Below are 24,456 nucleotides of genomic sequence, written 5' to 3'. Positions count from 1 at the left end.
TGACCCCAAAGGCAAGGGAAGTAAAGGCAAAAGTAAATGAATGGAACTATATCCAACTAAAAACTTCTTCCTCAAAAGGAATTGACAAGACAAAGAGGCAGCCAACAGATATGAAAAGATGTGCAACCTCACTAGCTATTAGGGAAATACAAAAACTGCCGTGAGATACCACCTCGCACTGTTAGAGTTGCTGTTATCAACAAGACGAGCAATCACGTGCTGGAGGGGTTGTGGAGAGAAGGGAGCCCTCCCTCACTGCTCGTGGGAATGCAGACTGGCACAGCCTCTGTGGACAGCAGCCTGGCGATTCCTCAACAAGTTAAGAATAGAGCCACCATACGACCCAGCCATCCCTCTCCTGGGTGTATACTGGAAAAACGAAAACACGGTTTCGCGAAGATATATGCACCCCCACTTTCACTGCAGTATTATTCATGGTGGCCAAGACGTGGAGACAACCAAAGTGTCCTGCGATAGAGGACTGGACAAAGAAGATGTGGGGCATGCACACAATGGACACTACTCAGCCGTGGAAAGGGTGAGATGCTGCCATTTGCCACAACATGGATGGACCTCGAGAATATTATGCTCAGGGAAATACGTCGGACAGAAAAAGCTAAGAACCATACGATTGCACTCATATGTGGGATATAAAACTGAAAATGGTGGACACAAAGAGCAGTGTGGTGGCTGCCAGAGGGAAGGGGGTGGAGGGTGAAGGGGTCTTAATATATGGTGATGGGAGAAGATATGGCTTTGGGTGGAGGGCACACAGAGCAATATACAGATCTTGTAACACAGAAACCCACACCTGAAACCTCTATGTTCATATTAATCATTGTCACCCCAATAAATTTAATAAAGAGTTATTTTTAAAAATAAAAGTACACGATTCTACACAGTCTTTGCTATTAGCATTTACAAAATTTACAATATGTATTGAATTCATGTTAGGCATAAACTATTTCATGCTTTAAATATCTGGAACATATTCAAATAAATCTTTGATAATACACAAATGAAAAAATAAAAATAAACACTCACCCCTAATCTTAACCCCAACCCTAAAGCTAACCTCTAGCCCTGACCCTAACCTTAGCCTTAGCCCTAAACCTAGCCCTATCCCTAACCCTAACCTGAACCCTAACCCCTAATGCTTCCCTAACTCTAACCCTAACCCGAGCCATAGCCCTAAACCAAACCTTAACCATAAACTATAAACCAAAAACCTAACTGTAAACCTTAACCCTACCCCCTACCATCTAACCCCAAATCCTAACCCCTAACGCCCAACCCTGGCCCTAGCCCTAAACCTAACCCTAACCTTAGCCCTAACCCTAACCCTAGCCCTAACCCTAACCCTAACTCCAACACTTACCCCAGCACCAGCTCTAACCCAACTCCTCACCCTCATCCTACCCCTGACCTGACAGTTAGAGTGACACTTAGGGCTTAGGGCCTGAGCCCCAACCCCCCTAAACTTTCAATCTAACCTAAAAGGGAGAAAATCATTAGAGTATATCAAACACAATGAAATGACACAATGACAGTGCATATTACACACGAGAGGCAGGCGGCTGCTGCTGAGGCGCCCGAGCAAACTCTTTCAGAGCACAAGCAGTGGAAAATAAACATATGAATAAAATGTCTTTAATGTTAAAAACTGTGCATTAGATGAAGCTATCCAAAGAGGAAAAAGAGAGCCCACGAGTGCAAGAAAATAATTACACTCCACATCTCCAATAACACTCTGCTATCCATAACCAAGAACTTGTAAAACTTAGGTATGAAAAGACAAGTAAATTTCAAAAATGAGCTTGAATAATTCCATCTCCAGAAAAGACACACTAAGTCAACAAGCACAAAAGACTGTTCAACATCAAAAGCATGCTGTGATAGCCCCTTCACAGACGAGGCTATAATCAAGAAAACAAGTATTTATAATGAAATGGAAAAACTGGAGCTCTTAAACATTGCTTGTGCAAATAGTGCAGCATAGCCCGTGTAAAATGAACAATTACCACACAGTGTTCAATAACTCCACTGCAAAATATGTAACCAAGAAACTGAAAATAGCACTGTTCACAGTAACCAAAAGGTAGAAAGTACCCAACAAGCGCGTGAGTACACAAGGTTCTGTCACTCTGTCACTAGAAAGGGCTGAGCTCTAGGCAAGTGCCCCGCACGGTCGGGAATGTGGGGTTCTTGACTTCGTGCGGCAAAAATTCCACAACACGAGTCCAGGGGATTTGGAGAGTATTTTTATTAAAGTTTGCCGGAGCCCGCCAGCAGAGTCGAACGGTCCTGAGAGTAGGGGTGAGGATGGAGAAAAGACAGACACAAAAAAGATGGGATCAGGAGGACTGCAGCTCGTGAGGGCTGCAGCCCCGAGTTTATTCTCCCAGCTCAATTTATACCAGCCCGTTGTTTTTGCTGAATAGCACCCCGCCCGGCATTCCTTCCCCTTGCCAGATACAAAGTAGTTCTCTCCAGGCTGCACAAACACACCTTCAGCGTAAACACCCTGCCTCCTGCAGGAGCTCAGACCTTGGTAACTATCTTTGTCTCGGCTTCTAATGGGAACTTGCGGGGAGGATTGAGTCCTTGGCTTGGTATGTGGCTTGACTGTCCCTTAACCCTTCAGGCAGGGGCCAGTTTCCTAATAAGCCTTTCTAGAATTTAAGGCCGCAAGCTAAATTAGTATCGCCTTGGTGCCTCAAGGTCTGGGTCAGGGAGCAGGAGAGCACATCTGCAGCTCACCCAGGCAGCTCCTCCGTGCCTGGGGCCACAAAGGCTCCGCACAAAAGTTGGTGACAATTATCAATGTAAGAAATATGTGAACCTGTAAAGAATTTTTGTGAATTTGAGTCAAACTGTTGACAATTGCTGGGAAGCAAAATTTTAATGGATTGAAATAATGTTTTATAGAATGACAGTTTTGTATGTTATTTTATATATTACAATTGAAAGAGAAGACCATAAGTTGGTTATATGAAATTTATTTGTAATAGATTAGAGAGGCAGAAAAAAGTAAAGTGGAGAAACCTCTGGGATCAGGTAAAAAGTAAAATGATAGAAATATACATATAGTGTGTCCCAAAAAAATGTATGCACACTTAAGAGCTGACAGCTCAATTGATGTTTCTTTCTTTTCAGATTTAACCCATTCGAATTAATAATTATCCAAAGTGTGTATACATTTTTTGGGACACCCTTTATACTTTTTATAGAGGTGGGTATAGGATAGTTAATAATTTATAGAGGTGGGCATAGGATAGTTAATAATTAACAAGACAAAAATAATAATGAGAGGATTTGTGGTTTCTGTTCGGCTGTATTGGATGTATACTGAGGGGTCCGGAAAAGGGGAAGTTATTTTGACATTTTTTTAATGTTTTTATTGATTTTAGAGAGAGGAGGGAGAGGGAGAGAAACATCAACGATGAGAAACACTGATCGGCTGCCTCCTGCAGTCCCCCTACCGGGGGTTGAGCCCACAACCTGGGCATGTGCCTGACCAGGAGTAGAACTGTGCCCTCCAGGGTCATAGGTCGACGCTCAACTACTGAGCCATGCCAGCCAGGCTATTTTGACATTTTAAAGGGATGTTATCGTAAATGTAAAAGACAATTGACAGGATTAGTTAAGGTAAAGATTGACTTTTCAGGTAAGATTCTGTTGCAGGACATGACTATCTTCAATAAATTGCTTTTAGTAATAAAGTTTTAATTTCAGACCATGCTTGTGGTTATTTTAGGTCTCTGAGTTTGCAAGGCCATCACACAGGCTTTCACTGAGCTTGTCAGGTTAGTATGTGGCCCCTTTTTGTTCATATATTTCCCTTTTGGTCATAAAATAATTCCAAGGATGTATTTGATAGCCAACCTTTTGGTTGAGTGATGAGTTCCCACAGTGCTAGGAAGGCTTATTTCTAGGAAGTTTTAGTGTTAGCATTTGTCTTACTAACCAGTGGACCATTGGGAAAAAGGCAGGGCTGTAACCTTGGATGGAAGTCAAGGCAAAATTTTATTTTCTCCAAAGTGAAAGGCAGGTTAATGGTAGGCAGTTAAGTCTTATGGGGCTTTATTAACAAAAACATTATGGATTATTTTTAATTTATAATTCATTAAGACTCAGGTTTTGTTGTCTTATTTTTTATATTTTTTATTTGGTATAATATTTATAGTTTGAGGGCAAAACATACATTTTTTATTTCTTATAATTATGAGGTGGGTTTTTATTTATTTTGGCCCATTTACTTCCTAGACAAGGATACATCTGATAAGGGGCTAATTTCCAAAATATACAAAGAACTCATAAAACTCAACAAAATCAGAAATGAAAGTGGTGATATAACAGCAAACAGACAAGGAATCTGAAGAACAATCCAATCAAAAAATGGGCAAAAGACCTGAATAGACACTTCTCCAAAGAGAACACACAGGTAGCCAAGAGACACATGAGAAAATGCTCGACGTCGCTAATCATCAGAGATGCAAATTAAAACCACAATGAGGTGTCACTTCACACCTGTCAGAATGGCTCCATCAACAAATCAACAAATGCCATGTGCTGACGAGTGTGTGGGGAAAGGGGAACCTGGTGCACTGCTGGTGGGAATGCAGACTGGGGCAGCCACTATGGAAAACAGTGTGGAGGTTCCTCAAAAAATTAGAAATGGAGCTGCCTTTTGACCCAGTGATCCCGCTCCTAGGAATGTACCGAAGAAACCTGAAACACTAATCAGAAAGAACATATGCTCCCCGATGTTCATAGCAGCACAGTTTACAATAGCTAAGATCTGGAAACAGCCCAAGTGCCCGTCAGTGGATGAGTGGATAAAAAAGCTGTGGGATGTTCACACCATGGATACTACGCAGCTGTAAAGGAGGATCTCGTGCCCTTTGGGACAGCAGGGAGGGACCTGGAGAGTATTATTCTAAGTGAAATAAGCCAGGCAGAGAAAGACAAACATCACATGATCTCACTCATACGTGGAATCCAAGGAACAAAATAAACTGATGAACAAAATACATCCAGGGGCACAGGACTGGGGGCGTCGGCAGGGGGCCCCGCGCTGCAGGGGGCCCGGGAGCCGAGGGGCTGGGGGGCGCGCAGCTCGGGTCCCAGGCCAGCTGAGGGAAGCACCGCGGGCCCCAAGCACCACCCCCGCCCCCGGGTGCAGGTCGTGTCAATATTGACGCCTGATGGGTCTCATCGAATGGGGAGTCAGGCTCTCAGATAGAAAAAACATAATGTCAATTTCCCAAAGTTGACTATGAAATTAATATGATTTGATTAAAACATCAGCAAGATTCTACGTGGAAGAGAGGAAACAAGATGGCGGCGTAGGTAACAGCTGACCTGCCGCCTCCCGCAACCACATCAAAATTACAACTAAAATACAGAACCACCAGCACTCAGAGCCTGCTGAGATCTGGCTGCACAGAAGCCCCACAACCAGGGAGCTGAGGAAGCACTGAGACCAGAAGGAGGGGCAGAGATGCCGGGGGAATTGGGGCTTGATCCCGGAGACGCAGCCTTGGGCCCACACCCGGTGCCGCCAGTAAACCCGGGAGGACATCTTGGCGGTGGAGGTTTCCCAGAGGAGCGAGGGCTCCCAGCCCCACATCGGGCCCTCAGCCCAGGGCTCCAGGGCCGGTAAGAGACGTCCCCACAACTCCAGGCTGTGAAACCAGCGGGAACTGTCCCTGAGGGTCGCGGAGGCCGAGGGAGCCCCAGCAGCTCCTCTCAAAGGGCCCGGCACGGACTCACTCGGACGCACTCCCTCTGAGCCCAGCGCCGGGCAGCAGCTAGAAAGGACCTGGGACACTCTGGAGGAACTAACCTGCCTGAAATCCGGCGACAGGCGGAGGGCGGCTTCCCCACAGGCAGAAGGGCTGGCGGAGGCCATGGCTCCTGTGGCGAGTCCTCCCTGAACACAGCCGGCAGGCAGGCGCCATATTTGAATCCCCAGCACCCGACTCCCGCCTTTGGCCCCGCCATGTGATTCCCAGAGGCCCCGCCTCTCCCCACCTGCAGCTCATCCAGGCCATTTCCAGGGGCTTTTCTGTGCAAGTGGCCTCTCCAGCCTCATGCTTAGGACTTTCCTAGAATCTCTCAAACAAGCAGCAGCGGGCCCCATTCAGCTTGATAAGCGGCCCCAGGCCTGGCACTAGCAGCAGCTGCACTGGCTCATGGTTTGGCCTCTCCTGGGCACCACCAAGCCCAGCACAAGTAGCAGCCAACTACGGTTTGCTGTGTAGCTCATGCTGGGTGGCCCTGGGCAAGGCACTGGCAGAGGCTGACTTTTCACCTCCTGAGAGGCCCCAGAGACAGTGCACCTGCTGATCAGACTTGACCATGCTGGATTACAACCCTACCACACCCACGAGTGACACACTCAAGGGGCACACTTGGTGAACACCAAAGCCCCACTGAAGTAAATCCTGCTCCATAGGGGTGTCTCCGGCCCAGCAGCTCTTTGGCTATAGTTGCGGCTGGTCCTCACAGCTGATTGGCCTGGGGGTAAATTCCTCCCAGGGATGCCAACAGCAACCAAGGCTCAACTACAACAGGACAGTGCACACAGCCCACACAGGGGAGCACCTAGAAGGCCCAGCTCAGGTGACTGGGGAGGCTGAGTCACTGGGCCCTACAGGACATCTACTACACCAAGCCACCCTGCAAATTCCAGGAGACATAGCAGCTCTACCTAATACATAGAAACAGACACCTGGAAGCAGCCAAAATGTGGAGGCAAAGAAACATGTCACAAAGGAAAGAACAGAAGAAATCTCTAGAAAAGGAACTAAGTGAAATAGATTCAAGCAAGCTAACGGATACAGAGTTCAGAATAATGGTTATAAGGATGCTCAAGGATATTAGTAAGAGTATGACAAAAAAAATTGAGAACATCGATGCCACATGAACTGAAATGAAGAATAATTTACAGGGAATCAACAGTAGAGGACGCTGAGAATCAAATCAGCAATTTGGAACATGAGAAAACAAAAAACACCCAACCAGAAGAGCAAAAAGAAAAAAGAATCCAGAAATAAGAAGATAGCATAAGGATCCTCTGGGACAACTTCAAGAGGACCAACATTCATATTATTGGTGTGCCAGAAGGGGAAGAAAGAGAGCAAGAAATTGAAAACCTATTTGAAAAAATAATGACAGAAAACTTCCCCTACCTGGGGAAAGAAATAAACTTATAAGTTCAGGAAGCACAGAGGGTTCCAAACAAGAGGAACCCAAAGAGGCCCACACCAAGACACATCATAATTAAAATGCCAAAGGTTAAAGAGAAAGAGAGAATCTTAAAAGCAGCAAGAGGAAAGCAGTTAGTTACCTACAAGGGAGCACCCATACAACTGTCAGCTGATTTCTGAACAGAAACTTTGCAGGCCAGAAGGGAGTGGCAAGAAATATTTAAAGTGATAAAAAACATGGAACTACAACCAAGATTGCTCTACCCAGCAAAGCTATCAACTAGAATTGAAGGTCAGATAAAGAGCTTCACACATAAGAAAAAGCTAAAGGAGTTCATCACCACCCGACCGGCACTACAGGAAATGTTGAAGGGTCTTCTTTAAGAAGAAACTAATGAACAAAAGAATCTGACAAACTAGATCCAGAGACACTGACCCATGCAACAGAAGATATTTCAGAGGAAAGAGGGAAGGGGGGTGGAGGGTGGGAAGAGATTAACCAAAGAAGTTATATGCATATATGCATAATCCATGACACAGACAATGACAGGGTGAAGGCCTGGGAGGGGGTGGGAGCGAGGTGGAGGAGGTCAATTGGAGTGAAAAAAATGAGACACCTGTAATATTTTCAACAACAAAGATAAATTGGAAAATAATAATAAAAAAAGTAAAAAAATATATATATATTTTTATGTCTAATACAAGCTCATTTTAGTTCACATGTTAAAATGAAAAATGTACAAGAAAATTCTGAAAAAGCAAAGGAGTGAATAAAAGCTACCCCAACCATGTATAAAAATGTATTGTGTTAACCCTGGCCTGCATTGCTCAGCAGCTGAGCATCGACCTAGGATCCAGCAGATCGTGATTTGATTCCCCATCAGGGCAAATGCCCGGGTTGCAGACTCGATCCCCAGTCGGGGGCGTGCAGGAGGGGGCCCATCAATGACTCTCTCATCATTGATGTTTCTGTCTCCTCCCCCTTCCTCTCTCTGAAATCAATAAAAACATATTTGTTTTTTAAAACTTTATAAAGTGACCATAATTGTTATGAAGTGGGTTTCAACAAGCTTCAAAGGATTGAAATTGTATAAAGTATGCTTCTTGCTCTCACTGCAGTTAATCTAGGGTTACTAGAAAGTCCTTATATTTTGAAGTTATAACATACAATTCTAAATAACTCCCAAAATAAATCACCTTTGGAGCTAGGAAATAATAATAATACTACATACCAAAACTTATTTTTTAAAAGTGCACCTTTGCCCATCCCATGTCATTCAGTGGTTGAGCATCAACCTAGGATCCAGGAGACACTTGTTCAGTTCTGGGCCAGGGCACATGCCTGGGTTTCAGGCTCAATCCCCAATGGGGGGCGTGCAGGAGGCAGCTGATCAATGACTCTCTCATCATTGATGTTTCTATTTCTCTCCCTCTCCCTTCCTCGCTCTGAAATCAATAAAGATATATTCAAATAAAATAACGTGCACTGTTAAATGCACATATTAGAAATAACAGCTGAAAATTCACAAGTTTTGCATCCATGTTAAGAAACCTAAAACAGTAAATGAAATTTTATTTATTTGTCTGTATTGTTTAAGTAAGCTGCAACAAAGCCATTTTCATTTTAGGGGGAAAAAAGTACTAGAGGAAACATGAGATAATTTTAAAATAATAAGCTAGACTGTTGTGGTAACAACACAAGAAGCCTTTCCTTGCTCAGCCAGCCTGGTCTCTTGTCAGTCTGAAGAGAATAAAGACTGTTTCTATTTATTTTTTTAAAAATATGTCTTTATTGATTTCAGAGAGGGGAAGGAAGAGGGAGAGAGACAGATAGAAACACCAATGATGAGAGAGTCTTTGATCAGCTGCCTCCTGTGTGCCCACTACTGAGGATCGAGCCCGCAACCCGGGCCTGTGCCCTGACCTCCCGGGAATCGAACCGTGACCTCCTGGACCCTAGGTCGATGCTCAGCCACTGAGCCACACCTGGCCCGGCAAGACCGTTACTAATTGCTTAGCTCAAAGTGGCTGCTTCTCATTGCACCTCTTCCTGTGAAATCGCAGGAGTTCCGATAGAGGGAACTGCTAAGCTTTGGGTCCCTGGCACTTATCTGAGCCTGGCTCTAACATTTATAAGCTATGTTCTTTTGAACACAGAACCAACCTCTCAGGGCATTCGTTTTATCGCTTGTAAAAGTTCCTATTTTTATAGCGCAGTACATTAATTGCTGAAGGACCTAGGTCTGGACTCTGCCTCCAGGGAGACTGCAAGGTTGGGCCCGGCAGTGCTCAGGGAAACTGGCAGGGAAGCCGTGCACTCGGGGTTCTGGTGTTCAGCCTGGGGTGTGCTCGTGAAAAGTGTCCCACAGGAAATGCTCACCTAATGTCCAACCGCCTCTGGATTCAGGAAAAAATCCTGCTGGTCGTCGGCTGCTTGCCTCATGTCCCAACCATTTGTTTTATAAGGGGTATTTTTGCAACTGATCTGAGGAAACATCTTTATCATACTAAATGTAACCGTGGATTCGGGTCAGTTACTAACCTCCTATTCCGTTTCATTAATTCGCATACATCTGAATGCCAAAAACGATGAATTGATATTTGATGTATAAGACGTTTTGGAAAATAGTGAAGCAGAGTGAAATGCAGGTTATTTAGGAAAAGTGCAGCACCCTTGCGAGGTTATTTTTTGTAAGGCAACCCCAAGAGCAACAGGACACACAGGGGTGGGGTGGTCCACAGGCTCCTTTGGAGCCTTAATGTCTAAAGCTAAGGCAACTGGGCTAACGTTCCCTTCCTAAAACCAGGCTTTTCCATTGAAATCTCTTAGGAAGAAATGGAGATTTATAGGTTCTTTCTCAGTTTCTTTTTAATTGCATTTTCAAAATCAAAATGCAAAACTTTGGTTATCCTCATATCCACCTTTGGAATGGTAAATAAATTTTTACATCCAGAAGCTAAATGAGTGGATTGTTCCATAATTATAGGGAATAATGTTTTGGTCTCAATAAAACAAAGATCTTTTGAGTAACAGGCTGTCTGTGTGCGAATCCTGTCACACTGTGCAAAACAGAGGGAATACGCCAGGAGCTCGCTGGACTGCTCACCATGGTCCTAGACCCCAGCACTGTGAGTGTAAATAACTACTTGCTGTTCTTGGATAAGCACTGGGATTAGGGATGAATTCATTTATTTTCCAAATTTGCTGGAGATTATGTGACTTTCATAATGAGAAGAATGTAAGTATATAAAAATAAGACTGATTTCACAACCCAAACATAGAGAGAGGGGAACAGGCTTTAAAGTTACTCATATCAAATGCCAGCTCTGCAATAAGTGACAGTTACAAGCAAGAAAACCAAGTTGTTTAGACTAATGGAATTTGAAATTACTAGGGAAAAAGAACAGAATTATTTCCATGTGGAATGACAAGGCATAGCTGTAACACTTCAGTGTTTTCCACTCTGGTTTGGGAACTGCTAGGGAATTCACTGTTTCTTTCTTCATTCACCTTTCAAGTTTTATCCAGATCTTTGGATGTTTGAATTTTCTGTGCAATAACAATTTCTTCTAACGTCCAATCTGCAGTCAGGCAGTTCTACTGCTTTGCCTTTCTTTAGCTAAAGGCTGAAGTCGAGTCTGATTGGGTAGCTCCTTTCACTTTCTCCTGGGCAAGGTCTCCATCTGGCTCTGTTAAAGACTGACCACTGCTTCCAGGGCTGTTCACAGGTGAGTTGCAATATCAAACTGTTTGGCTTCCTTCTTAGAGTAAAAAAAAAAAAAACCCCACAGCCTGGCAGGTGTGGCTCAGTGGTTGAGCACTGACCCAGGAACCAAAAGATCCTGGTTCCATTCCTAGTCAGGGCACTTGCCCAGGTTGCTGGCTCAATCCCCAGTAGGGGGCATGCAGGAGGCAGTAGATTCGTGTTCCCCTCTCTCTCTCCCTCTCCCTTCCTCTCTCTCTAAAAAAAATAAAAGAACGCATGCTTATACTGTTGCTTCCCCTGGAAATCCAGCAGATGGAGCTCTGACTTTAGTCTTTCCATTTCCTTAGCCACTGCACCCCCTTTCATTTCTATATACAGGGTATTTGATACCCTGAGTTCTCAGCAGTTCCAGCTGTTCTGGAGTTACTCCTTCCTTAGTCTCCTTTAATAACATGAACTCCATCCTGGAGTTTAACCCCAGACATTTTATAGAAAAATCTGGATTTTTTCAAGAGCTTTATTCTGGAGAGCTCTGAGGTTTATGTTAGACAGACATGAGAAGAGCAAGGACGATGGTCCAGGTATAGAGACTCAGCAGGGCAGGAAGCCCCGGATGCCTAGCAAGGGGCAAATCTGGGGGAACAGGAACCTGGTCCCCAGGGTAACCTGTCCTCCCCTAGCATATCACTGGTCACGCAGTTTAGACCCCTGAGCATTTCTTCCCTAAAGGTAACATCTAGGCCTCAGTTGTATTTCAGCTCCAGGCCCAGAAAAGCAGAAAACCGGACAAGTGGCTGCCTCAGGACCAGATACATTGACTAATGACCCCCTGCCCTGGCACCAACCAGTGGAGACCAGGACCCTGAAAGAGCACACCTGTAAAGCTGGTGAATATTCTACTGAGATCCTCCCCTGAGACCCCTCCTAAGATTCCCGCCTGCAAGGCAGAGGACCCAGTGTGCACTCCCCACAAGGGGAGCACACCAGCACCATCACCACTCCCCTTCCTCCCTCAGAGGGGACCCCACGAGACCTGCATCCAGGGGAGCAAAGGGGAGCAGCCGCCTGTCCCCAGCTAACCCCCTGACCTATCTCCAAGGCCCCCTTTCTCTCTGACTCCTCAGTGAGACAAAGCAGCCCAGCCTGGGCTCTCCTGTTACTTCTATGCCCGTCCTCGTCTCACTGTCCTAAGTAACTTTTGCTGCCATCGTGGACCCAGCACCTTCGGCTCTGTGCTGTGCAGCCCTAACCTTTGGACATCCCCATTCCCCATCCCCTTTCCTTAAATAAATTTTATTTTACTTCCTTTACCATCTGAGATGGCCATGTAGCTGCCCCGGCATCACTGCCGTAACCTTTCAGTTTTCTTGATGTTTCCCACAGTCATTTCTTTTTCTCCAGCAGGCCCAAATGTTCTCGGTGTTTCCACAGTCAGGACTCAGCTGTCTTCCGAAAAGCAGCCACAGCATCTGCTCACACCTGGGAACATTCAGTAGACAAGCAGGTTCCACAGCTCGGTCACCATCATCTTCACAGGCAAGGAGTCTTGGTCACAGCCTTCTACTGAGTCCTGTGGTTCCGTGGCCCCGGGGAGCTTCACTGGGCTTCCCAGCCAGGAACCTGTCAACACCTCAGCAAAGCCAAGTTCCTGATGTTCAGCACACTGGTGTGGTCACCCTCCTCACCACCCACCAAACCCAGAGCAAGGTTGGAGGCTTTGGGATGGTCTCCTTCGTGGTCTCCAGGGCAGCATGCCTGGCTGCATATTTGCCCCCAAGTCTCCATTATCCTGGGACAGGCTAATGGGGACACCATGCAAGGGGTAAGGGATAAAAAAGGTCTCTGAGTTATTTTTATTCAAAAATAAATGACACAAGTCCAGGCCAGGTAGGTAGTTGGTGAGAGCGTGGTCACCATACACCAAGGTTTCGGGTTCAATCCCTGGGCAGGGCACACACAAGAATCAACCAATGCTGTGTAAGTGGAGCAACAAATGGATGTTTCTTTCTCTCTCTCCCTTCCTCTCTCTAAAATCAATAATAATAAATGACACATTGCAGAGATATTCAAATAACTAAATTTACTACTTATCCTCTTAATGAAAAAGTAAAGTCTGTGTGTTCTACAGTAGCTAGAGGAACACCCCCAGTTACGAATTTCAGGAGCTGGAATGTCATTTTATTTATTTTTTTGGAATATCATTTTAGAGATCTTCCCAGTGTACGAAATGTATTATAAAAATATACAAAGCCCAGAAAAGTTAATATCTGAGGCTCGTTCTGAATAAGAGAGGCCAGGCTTATAGAAAAATCAGTTTTAGACCAACTCTATTGGGAAAGAAAAACATTAAATTATTAATGTACTTATTGCTTCAGCCTAGTTTGGCTCAAGAAATAGAGCCCTAGCCAGTTTTGCTCAGTGGTTAGAGCGTCAGCCCGCAGAACGAAGGTCTCCAGGTTCGATTCTGACCGAGGGCATGTGCCTCCATCGCAGGCTCTGCCCCTGGCCACCGGCCTGGGTGCACGCGGAAGGCAACCAATCCATGTGTCTCTCTCATGCTGATATCCCTCCTCCCCCCGCCGCACCTTTTCACTCTTTGAAAAAAAAAAAAAAGCAATGGAAAAAATATCATTGGGCAAGGATTAAAAAATAAAAAAATAGACAGTGCCAAGCTTTTACATGAAGTCTCAGTACCTGTAGATGACTAGAGTTGATTTTTAAAATTTGTTTTTATTCATTTTAGAGAGAAAGGGGGGAGGGAATCAACTTGTTGTCCCACTTATTTATGCATTGATTGGTTGATTCTGTTGTGTGTCCTCACTGGGGATAGCACCGGAAACCTGGATGTATCCAAACGATACTCTAACCAACTGAGCTACCCTGCCAGGGTAGGATTACTTTTTTTAAAAAATTGGGTGCATGTGTGTAGGTGTTGTCTGTGATGACTTATTAGGTATCTATGGCTATATAAAAACTGACCCAAAACTTACTGGCTTAAAGCAACACACATTTGCTATGTTAGTTTTTGTGGGTTAAGAATCCAGTCATATCTTAGCCGGTCCCCTACCGCAGGATCTCTCATGGCTACAATCACAGTGTTGGCTGCACTGCAGTCACCTTAAGTTGCAACTTGGAAATTTCTGCTCCAAGCTCATGTGACTCTTGATAGGACGAAGAAGCTACAGTCTCCCTTACAAGGTGTGCAATGGTCTCACTTTACAGTCTGGTTTTGAACCATCCTCTGTCTCCAGGTTTTCTTCTTTCACGCTTCCTGTTTTCCTCAGTTACCAATGTCTTTCCCACACTCCAGCTTGAACACGTTTTCCTGTTTTCTCAGCATTCCAAAAGCTAGTTCATTCCTCCTCTGGCATAAAATAGTGAGTGAAGAACCAGCATTCCTGCCTAAGAGAAACAGAGCAAGCAACTCTGTCACCTGTTCCTGAATCTCCCCCTGTGTGGGGTCCACATGATCAGGGGCAAGGGTTACCCAGGTGCCCCGGACTAGAGGGAGGTTCAGGGTGATAGACCTTCATTTTTTCAGGAGACAATGGGATTCAAGTAAGGGGGGCAGCCTCCTTTCGCTGGAATACAGTCCTCAGAATGGGCCAAAGGGAACAGAGCAGCTGCCAATAAAAGTTTCTAGAACAGCCTGGCTGGTGTGGCTCAGCAGTTGAGCATTAACCTAGGATCCAGGAGACAGAGGTTCGATTCCCGGTTAGGGGCGTGCAGGAAGCAGCTGATCAATGACTCATCATTGATGTTTCTCTCTCTCTCCTTCTCCTTTCCTCTCTCTCTAAAAATAAAAACACATTTTTTTAAAGTTGTAGAACTAACTATTTTACTAAAAACCGACATATACGTTTTACAAAATGGCATCCATTCTAGCCTCTTGGTCTCTTCCTTAACTCCACAAAAGAAAGGGGGTACTCAGGAAGCTCGGAAGACAGGGGCTACCCTCCAACACTCAGGCTGTCTCAGGCACCCCCAGAACCTGAACCAGTGCACGCACACAGAGGTGGGGACAGGGGAACCTACAGACTGCTCCTGCCAGCCCTGAAATTACTGGAGCCTATCTAGAGTTCTCACCACCATCCGAGGTGAGGGCTCTGCCAGAACCACAAACACAGTGACCTACAACCTGAGCCTCAGCAGGACACATGGACAGGCCCTGCACAGGAAGCTTCTGGCCCAGAAGACGGGTATGGGTAACTTTGCCCAGTGCAGTGATGGGCTGGGTTTCCACCCCAGCTCCTCCACACACCACTGCATGGCCAAGATTAAATAAATCCAAGATACAGCCAACCTACAAGATGCAAGGAAGGCGAGAACTGAGTAGGATACAGGCCAAGTTAGGGACATGGGGAGAGGTGGGACCCAGGGGTAAAGAGCAGGGTCCTAGCCTTGGCCGACATGGCTCAATGGTTACAGCATCTGCCTGAGGTCTCAGGTTTGATTCCCGGTAAAAGGCATGTACATGGGTTGAAAGTTCATTCCCCGGCCCTAGTCAGGGTGCATGCAGGAGACAACCAATGTCTCTCTCACATCAGTGTTCCCCGACCCCTTTCGCTCCCTTGCATTCTATCTAAAAATCAATGGAAAAAATACCCTCAAGTGAGGGCTAACAAACAAAACAAAACAAAAGGGGGGGGGGTTCCTAGGAGGGGCTGAGGGCTCCAGAGGGGGGAGTGGGGTACTGGGTAGAATGGGGCAAAGGCAACGGAAGCAGGAGGAGTACTAAGTGTGGAGGGCAACGGGGAGGGGAAGGCCTGGGTATAGAGGACAGGGGAAAGAGTGGGGGGGCTGGAGGAGGGGTTGTGGGGAGCCCCAGGAAAAAAGTGGGGACTAGGGAATAGGGACCCTCAGTGAAAATGGACACAAGAACCCCTGCAGGGGCCAGACCAGGACATTATCTTGATGTTCCTGTCAGGGTCACAGATTAGCTGCAGAGCCACGCGCCCTCCCACAGAGCCACAGAGCTGGTAATGGCCTGAGACTCACCCTATACACCAGGGCCACTGCACAGACCAACACCGAGGCAGAGCAGGTGGGTCAGGGCTTTGTTAACCTCACCCACCACCTCCACCCACCCCATTTACAGATGGGTGGACTGAGGCCAGGGGAAGGGTGTGACTGAGCTATGGTCACCCAACACATAAGCCCTGGAGGAGACACCACTAAGAGCACCACTGGGTGCAGACCAAAGGACAGGTGTCCTCAGTAGAAAGATGACCTAAGAATGGACAGGGCAGCTGGATGGTGGCCCACACAGAGGGCAGGCAGCACACATGCACCTCTGGTCTTCAAACGCTTCTTTCCTGTGCGTTGTGCGTCCCAGTGTCCAACCTGCTACAGGGCCTTTCTGTGAAGCCCAGTGGTTACCCAGCACTCACCTCTGCCCAACTCTCCAGTAATCCCCCTCCCAGTGGTAGGGAGGGAGGGAGGGAGGGGAGAGAAACATCAATGTGAGAGATACATCCTCCCACACATGCTCCCCATTGACAGGGATGGAGCTTGAAACCCAGGTACATGCCCTTGACTGGGACTGGAAAGGGCAACCCTTTGGTGCACCGGTGGACACTGATTATTGAGCCACACCCGACAGGGCGGCAGTTACTTTCTTAAAGCTGTTTACTCTCCCAGGAGCCACTGAAGACCTTGAGGCAGGATTAAGCTGGATACTTCAGGAGCAGCAAGAAGCCAGCAAGATGGGAACGGGGGAGGGGACCACATCAGAGGGCAGTCAGGAGCCTAAATATGTGCAGGCCCTATGTGAGGCCTCACCCACCAGCCTTCACATTGTATCCTGGGCACAAGAAAGTGACCAGTGAGAGAAACAGTACCTGCAGTGTATGGAGGATCGCTCTGGCTGCAGACAGCATTAGTCAGGTAGGAGATGTGTGTGTGTGTATGGGGGGCGGGGGTTAAGGGCACTTGAGGGATTGAACAAAAAAGAAAAAAAGAGAAACTAAAAACTCCTAAATACAGACAAGTGTGGTGACTGCCTCTGGTGACTGGGGGTGGGGGGCAGGGTATAGGCATAAATGGTGATGGACAGAGGCTTGACTTGAGGTGGTAAACACACAATATAGGATACAAATGATATGTTGTAGAATTGTGCACCTAAAATCAGTATAATTTTGTTAACAAGTATTACCCCAATAAACTCAATAAAAAATTTTTTGTAAAAAAGAGAGATAGGACCAGGACCAAAAAGTCCAGCAGTTAAATCAGACAAAGCACAAAAGGCCCGAAATGTATTTTGGAGACAGAGCCCACATGCTAATGGAGTACTGAACACATGCTAAGAGCAACCAACCTACTCAACTGGGTGGGCAGTTGAGACTTTGGGGATAACGGAATGTTTTGAACAAGCTTGAAATGCCTGTGAAACACCAAAGTAGAGACATTGAGTAGGCTGGTGGGCTCCAGATACCTATCTAGTCTGGGATGCAAGTTTGGGAGATGTCAGCAAGGACGGCATCAAAGCCGCTGAGGACTGAGGTACCTGCAAAACCCAATTCAGGGCAGCATAAGTCCTGGGAAAATCACTGGCAGCAGGCAACATTTAGAAAGGGCATCTACAGGCAAAGGCTGGCCTGCTGGGGGCCACATTGGTCCCTGAAGATGGCACTTGCTCAGGATGAAGGCAACACAAAGGATGGCACACTGGGCTGAGCCTGACTCCACAATGCCAGACGCCTGCACCATCTGTACTTTGTCTAACACAGGCAATTAGCACACACTTTCACTCATCCATTTTTATTTTGTTTCCTCTGTTTCCATTTTTCTTTTTACTATTTTTTCTTTACTTTTGTTTGTTTTCACTCATCCATTTTCATAATAAAGTTTTAGTAGGGTGATGTGACACAGCAGCATAAAGCAGTCCCGAGTGGCAGCATGCTCTTCTGTAAGTGAGCACAGATTTGCGACTATGCAGGCTCCCCACTCACCAAGCCACTTAATCTAACCCTGAAAACTGAGCAAGGCATTGTTCCTGCCACATGCTGACACTTCAGTTCCCTGCAGAAGCTGTTCTAAGCCAGCCTCGTTCTTCTAGCTGCAGGAACCATTCACTGATCTGAAAACCTACAAATGGGGTCTTGTGCTTGTAGGACAGCACTCTATGCTGGTCTCACATCTTCCCAACAGCCATGGCACCAGATTAACTGACCAGCCAGGGACGGGCCAAGTCCCCATCTGTTCAAAAAGCATTCCTGGAAAGGCTCTGCGCTCAAGACAAACCCCCACAGCCCCTGGGGACAGTTGCAGGATGGGGGAGGGGCTAGAAGAAATTGAACCTAAACTCTTCATGAGGCGTTTCCAGGGTGGCCTTGGTTCCCCTTGCTAGGGGAGGCCTGCAGACCCTTCCGCTCTTCTTTCTGGTGGCCTGGCCTACAGGCTGCACCTGGGCTGAGTGGGCTGCTGCGGGGAGGGGACAGTGTCAGAACTGAGTAACAACAGCAAACATCAACTGTGCCCATACAACTCTAACCACTTTGTATAAATTGACTTACTTCTCGAAATTATACGATGAGTAACATAACATCCACTTAGAACCACAGAGAAATTTACTGACTCTCCTACTCCTGCCTCTCCCGGGGAGGCCTGAGTTCTGTGCTCAGGTGGTCCAGGCTTTTCCTCTCCCCATTTCCCCCGGCTTCTTCCCTGCCAACCCTGGTGCCCTGGGATTCTTCCTCCCACTCCCTAGGCTTTTAGTTCTGAATCAACCAGTTCCCAGCTCCTCACCAGTCTTGAGGGCGCGCAGGGCCTCGCGCCACTCGGCTTCCATCTGCGCCCTGTAATCCCCGAACAAGGCGCGCATCAGCCGCCGCTTCCGCGGCAGCGGGGCTCTCTCGGCGCGCAGGACGCGGATCGCCCCGAGGGCCTGCTCTTCTGCAGAAAAACGCCACAGGCTGCGACCTCCGCACCCGCAGCTCCACACGAAGGCGACCGCCCGCGCCCCGCAGCCCCGGCAGCCCCCCGCAGCCCCCGGCAGCCCCGCAGCCCCCCGCAGCCCCCGCAGCCCCGCGGCTCACCCCCCCAGCTCTACAAAGGCGCTCACTCTGTGTCGGGCTGGGTCTCTGCGTCCGGAGGCCCAGTTCCAGCTGCTCCACGCACCAGGCCAGTTCCCGAGCCAGCTGCTCCGCCTGAGACGCGTTGGGGACGGCGGTCGTGAGAGGCTGCGGGCACCTGCGGCCTCCATCCCAGCCCGCCCCTCCCGGCCTTAACTCCGCAAACACGAGGCCGCAGGGCGGGCACTCGCGCCCCGCATGCCCCCGGGGCTCCACCCTTCCCGACTGGGGACCCTCCTTGCCGGGGCCGCGCTCAGAGGGGCCTCCTCCGGGGCCGGCTTTTCGGAGGCCTTCCCGCCCGCGTTCGGCACAGGCGCCCCGCTCCGGCTTTTCCTCTTCTTTCGCTTCCTAGAGGCTACGTCGCCTTCACCGCCTACGGGATGCGCCCCGGGGGTGTCGTCACTGCTCGCGGGGTGTCCTGAACGGAGAGGACGGGTGAGACGGGCAGTGGAAGGATCCGGGCGCCAGGGGCGGCGTGGCGCGGCTGGTACCTGGGCCTGCGGCCGCCGGTGCCTCCCGAGCAGGGCGTCCTAGGGCCTGAGAGAGGGGCAGGAGGGTCAGGGGCAGCCACGCCCGAGGCCTGCCACCCGCGCGTCCTCCCAGCGCCGCTCACCGCCATGCGCTGCAGTCGCCGCCCGAACCTCCGCGTGGCCGGCGTCGCGGGTGATTCGCTCCTCCGGAAATGGGCCTGCGGCTCGGCCGGAAGGTGGGCGGGGCCTCGGGGCGGGGCCTCGGGGCGGGGCCTCGGGCGGGGCCTCGGGGCGGGGCCTGGGGCGGGGCCTGGGGCGGGGCCTGGGGCGGGGCCTGGGGCGGGGCCGCGGGGCGGGGCCTGGGGCGGGGCCGCGGGGCGGGGCCTGGGGCGGGGCCGCGGGGCGGGGCCGCGGGGCGGGGCCGCGGGGGCGGGGCCGCGGGGCGGGGCCGCGGGGCGGGGCCGCGGGGGCGGGGCCGCGGCCCAGACGCTCTCAGGAACACGTGTTCTTGCGCATCTGTAAGGCTGCAGACACCCTCCTGGAAGAAATGACAACGGAGAGGAGGGAACTGGCTTAGTGACAAGTGGCAGGGACTGGAAAGGGCGACGTGAGCGCTGGCTGTCGTGCGCGGTGGGGAAGGCCCCCGCCCTAGCCCTGAAGGGCCTCGGCTCCCCGCGCTGGAGGGGGTGCAAGTGTCTCTCACGTGGATGTTTCTCCCCGCCTTCCACTCTCTAAAAATCAATGGGAAAAATGTCCTCAGATGAGGATTAACCAAAAAAAAAGAAAAGGAAAGAAAAAAGGGCGATTTGAATAAGTGGGGACAGGTTCTACAGCGCTTACCGGAAGGTTTACTACCGTGAGCGTTGGGGGCGGGAGCTTAACCCTGCTCCCGAGCCGCGGGCCGCGCGGTCCGAGACGGCGCCTTCTCACCTGGCTGAGGGCTGAGCCCGGCGCAGTCCGGACGCCGTCCATTGTGCTCACCTGCCGTCATCATGGGAAGATTAACCACCTTGTTACGGAAACAAAGTGGTCCCAGAGGCACCCCAGCCTTTTGCAAACCCCCCAGCCCGCATTTCCCATAACCTGTAACCACTGTGTCCACCCTTACTCCTTTTGCCCACTTCCCCATGTAGCTCTGTCCTTCTGCCCCATAGGAGCAGCTGGCTCATGGCTTAAGGCGGTGCAGGGGTGGAGCGGATTTTCATGGGTGCCCTGCTGCTCTCCCATACTGCGGGCATTATTGGAATAAACGGCCTTACGTGATTCAACTTTGTCTTTGCTTAAGTGGCTCCAGTAGTGACAGGCAGCTGGGACCCATTGTGTCTGGTTTCATAAGGGTATTAATTTTCCTCCAGCTAAACCTATAAACTTAACCAAGTCCCAGTAATAGTACCTGTAACTTTGGAAAGGAGAGGCTGGGGCAGGCTGGTCAGCAGTGGCAGGCAGGTCCACTCTAGAGAGACACAGACCATGTGATCCCCTGTAAGTGGCCTCTAAAGAGCGAGAAAAGGAATAAAAGGTGCTGTTTACCTGGTGGCTCCTTGATGACCCTTTTCCTTCCCCCAGGCTGAGGGTCCTGCACCAGGAGGGGAGTGCTTCGGGCAGGGCTACAGGGAGGCAGCTCGGCCTGCCCGGTCCCCTCGGCCAGCCCGATCCCCTTGGCCACACTAGTTAGTTGGACGATGATGGGAGGCCTCTGGGCTGCTAGCCCAGGAGGGTTCCCTTCCGCCCACACTCCTGGGATCTCCTGCCTCAACTGCTGCAGAAGCGGGTTGGGGGCAGAGGAAGCTGGGGGTGTCTCATGCAAACAGTATTCTTCCTTGAGCGGACATGTTAGGAGGAGAATTGGGGCGACATGGGCCGTCGGTCCCCCAAATGTCACTTGTGGTTCCCCTTCCACAAAAGTGCTGGTGGCCTGCAGTTTGCTAAGGAGGTCCCTACCGAGGAGGGGATACGGGCATTCTGGCATGAAGAGGAAGGAGTGGGTAACAGTCTTAGTCCCCAGGTTAGAAATACAGGCTTGGATCCAGGGCTAGGATTTTAAGCGTCCTGTGGCTCCCTGAATCAGGACTTTCCCTTTCGACACTGGCCCAACTGGTTGCTGTAGACTGAAAAAGTGGCGCCTGTATCGATCAGGAAGTCTACAGGTTTGCCCCCTATCTCTAACGTTACCCGGGGCTCCTGGGGGCCATCAGAGCCCTGACGTCCTCAGTCCATCTCTTCTACCAGTACAGGGACGGGTCTGCCTATCTTCCTCTTGGGGCATTCGCACTTCCAGTGCCCTTCCTCCTTGCAATATGCACATTGGTTTTTGCCCAGCCTCGGTTTCGCTTCTCTCCTATTTTTGTTCCCCTCCTTCCTGCCTGACCTCTCTTGGGCTCCTCTGTTCTCTTGCATTGCCAACAGGACCTTCGCCATTCGGGCATTCAGGTTGGGGGCTTGATCCTCCCGATTATTAAAAACCTTCTGGGCTATTTTGACCAGTTCTGAGAGCGGCTTTCCCTCAAAGCCTTCTAACTTCTGTAATTTCTTTCTAATATCTGGGGCCGACTGGGACACAAAAGCTATGTTGACCGCTCGGCGTTTATTTGCGGCCTCGGGGTCTATGGGGGTGTAGACCCGATATGCCTCGTATAATCTTTCAAGAAATGCCGCCGGGCTTTCATTCGGTCCTTGGACCGTCTCGGTGACTTTCAAGAGGTTTGGGGGCTTCCTGGCTGCAGCCCGGAGGCCCCTCAAGAGAGTCTGGCAAAACCTGTCGAGAGCCTCCCTTCCCTGATCTGAATTTGGATCCCAAGTGGGCCAGCCCCTGGGAAACACAGCCTCTAGCCCGGCCCCAGGACTAATTCCCGGCCCTCTGCCCTTATCCTCTCTCTCCTCCGAAGTAAAAAGGGTTTGCAAGAGCTGTTGGCAATCATCCCACGTCGGCTGGTGTGTGAAAAAGACCGACTCAAGGAGGGAGATCAGGCCCCGGGGGTCCTGAGAAGAAGAGGGACTCTGCTGTTTCCAGTTATAGAGGTCGCTGGTGGAAAAAGGGACATAAACTATAAAGGGCCTCCCAGCAGGGCCGCCTGCCCCTACAGACCCGCCTGTCGTGGGGGAGAATCAGGGCCGCCTGATCTAAATTATCTCCCTCCGTCACCAGGACTCCAGGCCCATAGGAAGAACCCTGCCTAATGTGGGGAGGGCTCAAGGGGTCTCTAGGTGTCAGGGCTGAGGGTCCCGTGGAGTCTGGAGAGGGAGGCTGCTGGGGGCCAGCGGCTGGCGGGGGAGGAACATAGAGAGGCAGCCAGACAAGGGGAAGTCGTCTCTCTCGGCCTGCAGAATGGGAGGTTTCTTTTCTTTCTCTCTGCCCTTTGGTCCCGCTAGTAGGACCGCCTGTCTCTGTCCCATTTTCTTTTTGGAGTTCTGGCACTTTTTAGCCAATGGGGTCTATCAATGAGAAAATCAACCCATAACTGAATGTAGGGGATTTGGTGGGGTGGCCAGGATTCCCATAGACCTTATTGTGTACTTTATAGGCAATAACCAGATCAAACGTTCCACTCGGCGGCCACCCCACCCCAAATGTTGACCATTCACGGTCACAGAATTTCTCAAGATCAAAGGCATTTACTTCAAATCCATAGCTGGCTGCCCGCTGTTGGAAATCTTTAAAATTATTGAGAAAACATTGTAATGGTGCACACGGAGATGACTGTCCCTGACCCATTTCGACAAACACAATCACAACGAAAAACAGACGGACAAGACAGGTGCCCCCATAAAGCGGCACGCACCGGAGACCCTGGCCGCCATCACAGCTGAGGGTCTGGACCTGGAAGTTCTGCTGCGTCCAGCCCTCTGAGGGTCCTGCCGAGGAATGTTCCCAACAGAAGACAGATAGCACGTGCTTGCCTCCCCGTGGGGGGTCCAGACAGCTCTCACGGTAGGATAGCAAATTGGAGGAGATACTCCGCCTCCCTGGAACCCAGGACGGATACTGGAGTATCCTCACCTGGGGTGTCCGCCGGCCAGTGGCTAGAGTGATCTCACTGGGGCCTCCAAATGTTCTGGGTGACCTGCAACAGGCGACCCCCAGAGTTTGTGTTTGGACTTTGGAGCCTTCATTAGCTGGCCAGCGGCTATGGTCGCAGCGTCTCACCCAGTGAGAGCCGAACTGCGGCCCGACCCGTAGTCTTCCCTCACTTTATGCTCAGTAACCACAAAGGCACTGCAGTAAAGGGGTTTCCAAGAATTTGTCAGGCTGTCAGCTTTTGTTACAGGAAACAAGGGGGGACCTTTAGCAACACAAAAGGGACGATTTAAACACAGTGTCTTATAATGAGTAATGGGGTTATGCTTGGCCGGAGCGTGACTGGTGGTTCTTCCTATGGGAACTCAGGGGGCTGGCTTGTTGGGCCTTGTCCTATACAGTAGGGATCTTGTTCTACCTTTAGTGTTAGTTCCTCAGGTATATTCTTCTGGCCATGGTGGCCAGAACACATTTATCTAATTAAATTTGTTATTCAGATTACCTATAATTTTCTTTTAAGATTTCTCTTTATAACTCTTCTATAACTTTCACAAACCTTCTTACCTATTCAGAAATAAAGCAACTTATTTTCTTTTTTTTCTATAAAATGTATGTTCATGCCTTCTTTTACCAAAACCATACAATTTCTTTCTAATTAGTTAGCATTCTTAACTCTTAGAAACCTTAATTTTTAGATGACATGTAATTAATTAACATTCCTCAGGTTAGCAATACATTCACATTTTTTAAAGCTATATTTCAAATAAAATGCAAGATGTATTCATTAACAGATTCAAATCCATCCTCTAGAGTCTCGGTAATAAGAAGCCAAAAGTATGCAAACTCAGACTAATTAATATTTCAGTATCCTTTTATTTCAAAATACCTACATATTTAATAATTTTTATTATTTAACCCAGCAAAACTCCAGTTGTAAGCTACCAAAGACATATGTATACATATATATAATTATTACTG

The 24,456-nt window shown here is 49.0% G+C and overlaps 1 protein-coding gene across 3 annotated transcripts; it reads right to left on the bottom strand.

Moving 5' to 3' along the window:
• Positions 1-12,762: 12,762 nt before the first annotated feature.
• Positions 12,763-19,663, bottom strand: C16H8orf33 (chromosome 16 C8orf33 homolog). Of its 3 annotated transcripts, none has more exons than XM_016216637.2 (6): positions 19,607-19,663; positions 19,485-19,530; positions 19,236-19,411; positions 18,984-19,068; positions 18,668-18,814; positions 12,763-14,323 (listed from the first exon to the last, which is right to left on the bottom strand). In XM_016216637.2, exons 1-6 carry the CDS (start codon positions 19,610-19,612, stop codon positions 14,202-14,204), a joined length of 582 nt encoding a protein of 193 aa, XP_016072123.2. In that variant the 5' UTR covers positions 19,613-19,663; the 3' UTR covers positions 12,763-14,201. The 3 variants fall into 3 exon arrangements, with proteins under 3 accessions (XP_016072123.2, XP_016072121.2, XP_016072124.2); XM_016216635.2 differs by lacking the exon at positions 12,763-14,323 and adding an exon at positions 17,665-18,343; XM_016216638.2 differs by lacking the exon at positions 12,763-14,323 and adding an exon at positions 17,665-17,826.
• Between the last annotated feature and the right edge of the window lie 4,793 nt (positions 19,664-24,456).

Source organism: Miniopterus natalensis, chromosome 16, assembly GCF_054644295.1.
Source record: "Miniopterus natalensis isolate mMinNat1 chromosome 16, mMinNat1.hap1, whole genome shotgun sequence".
NCBI classification, from domain to species: domain Eukaryota; kingdom Metazoa; phylum Chordata; class Mammalia; order Chiroptera; family Miniopteridae; genus Miniopterus; species Miniopterus natalensis.
This window is presented reverse-complemented; position numbering and strand designations above follow the sequence as displayed.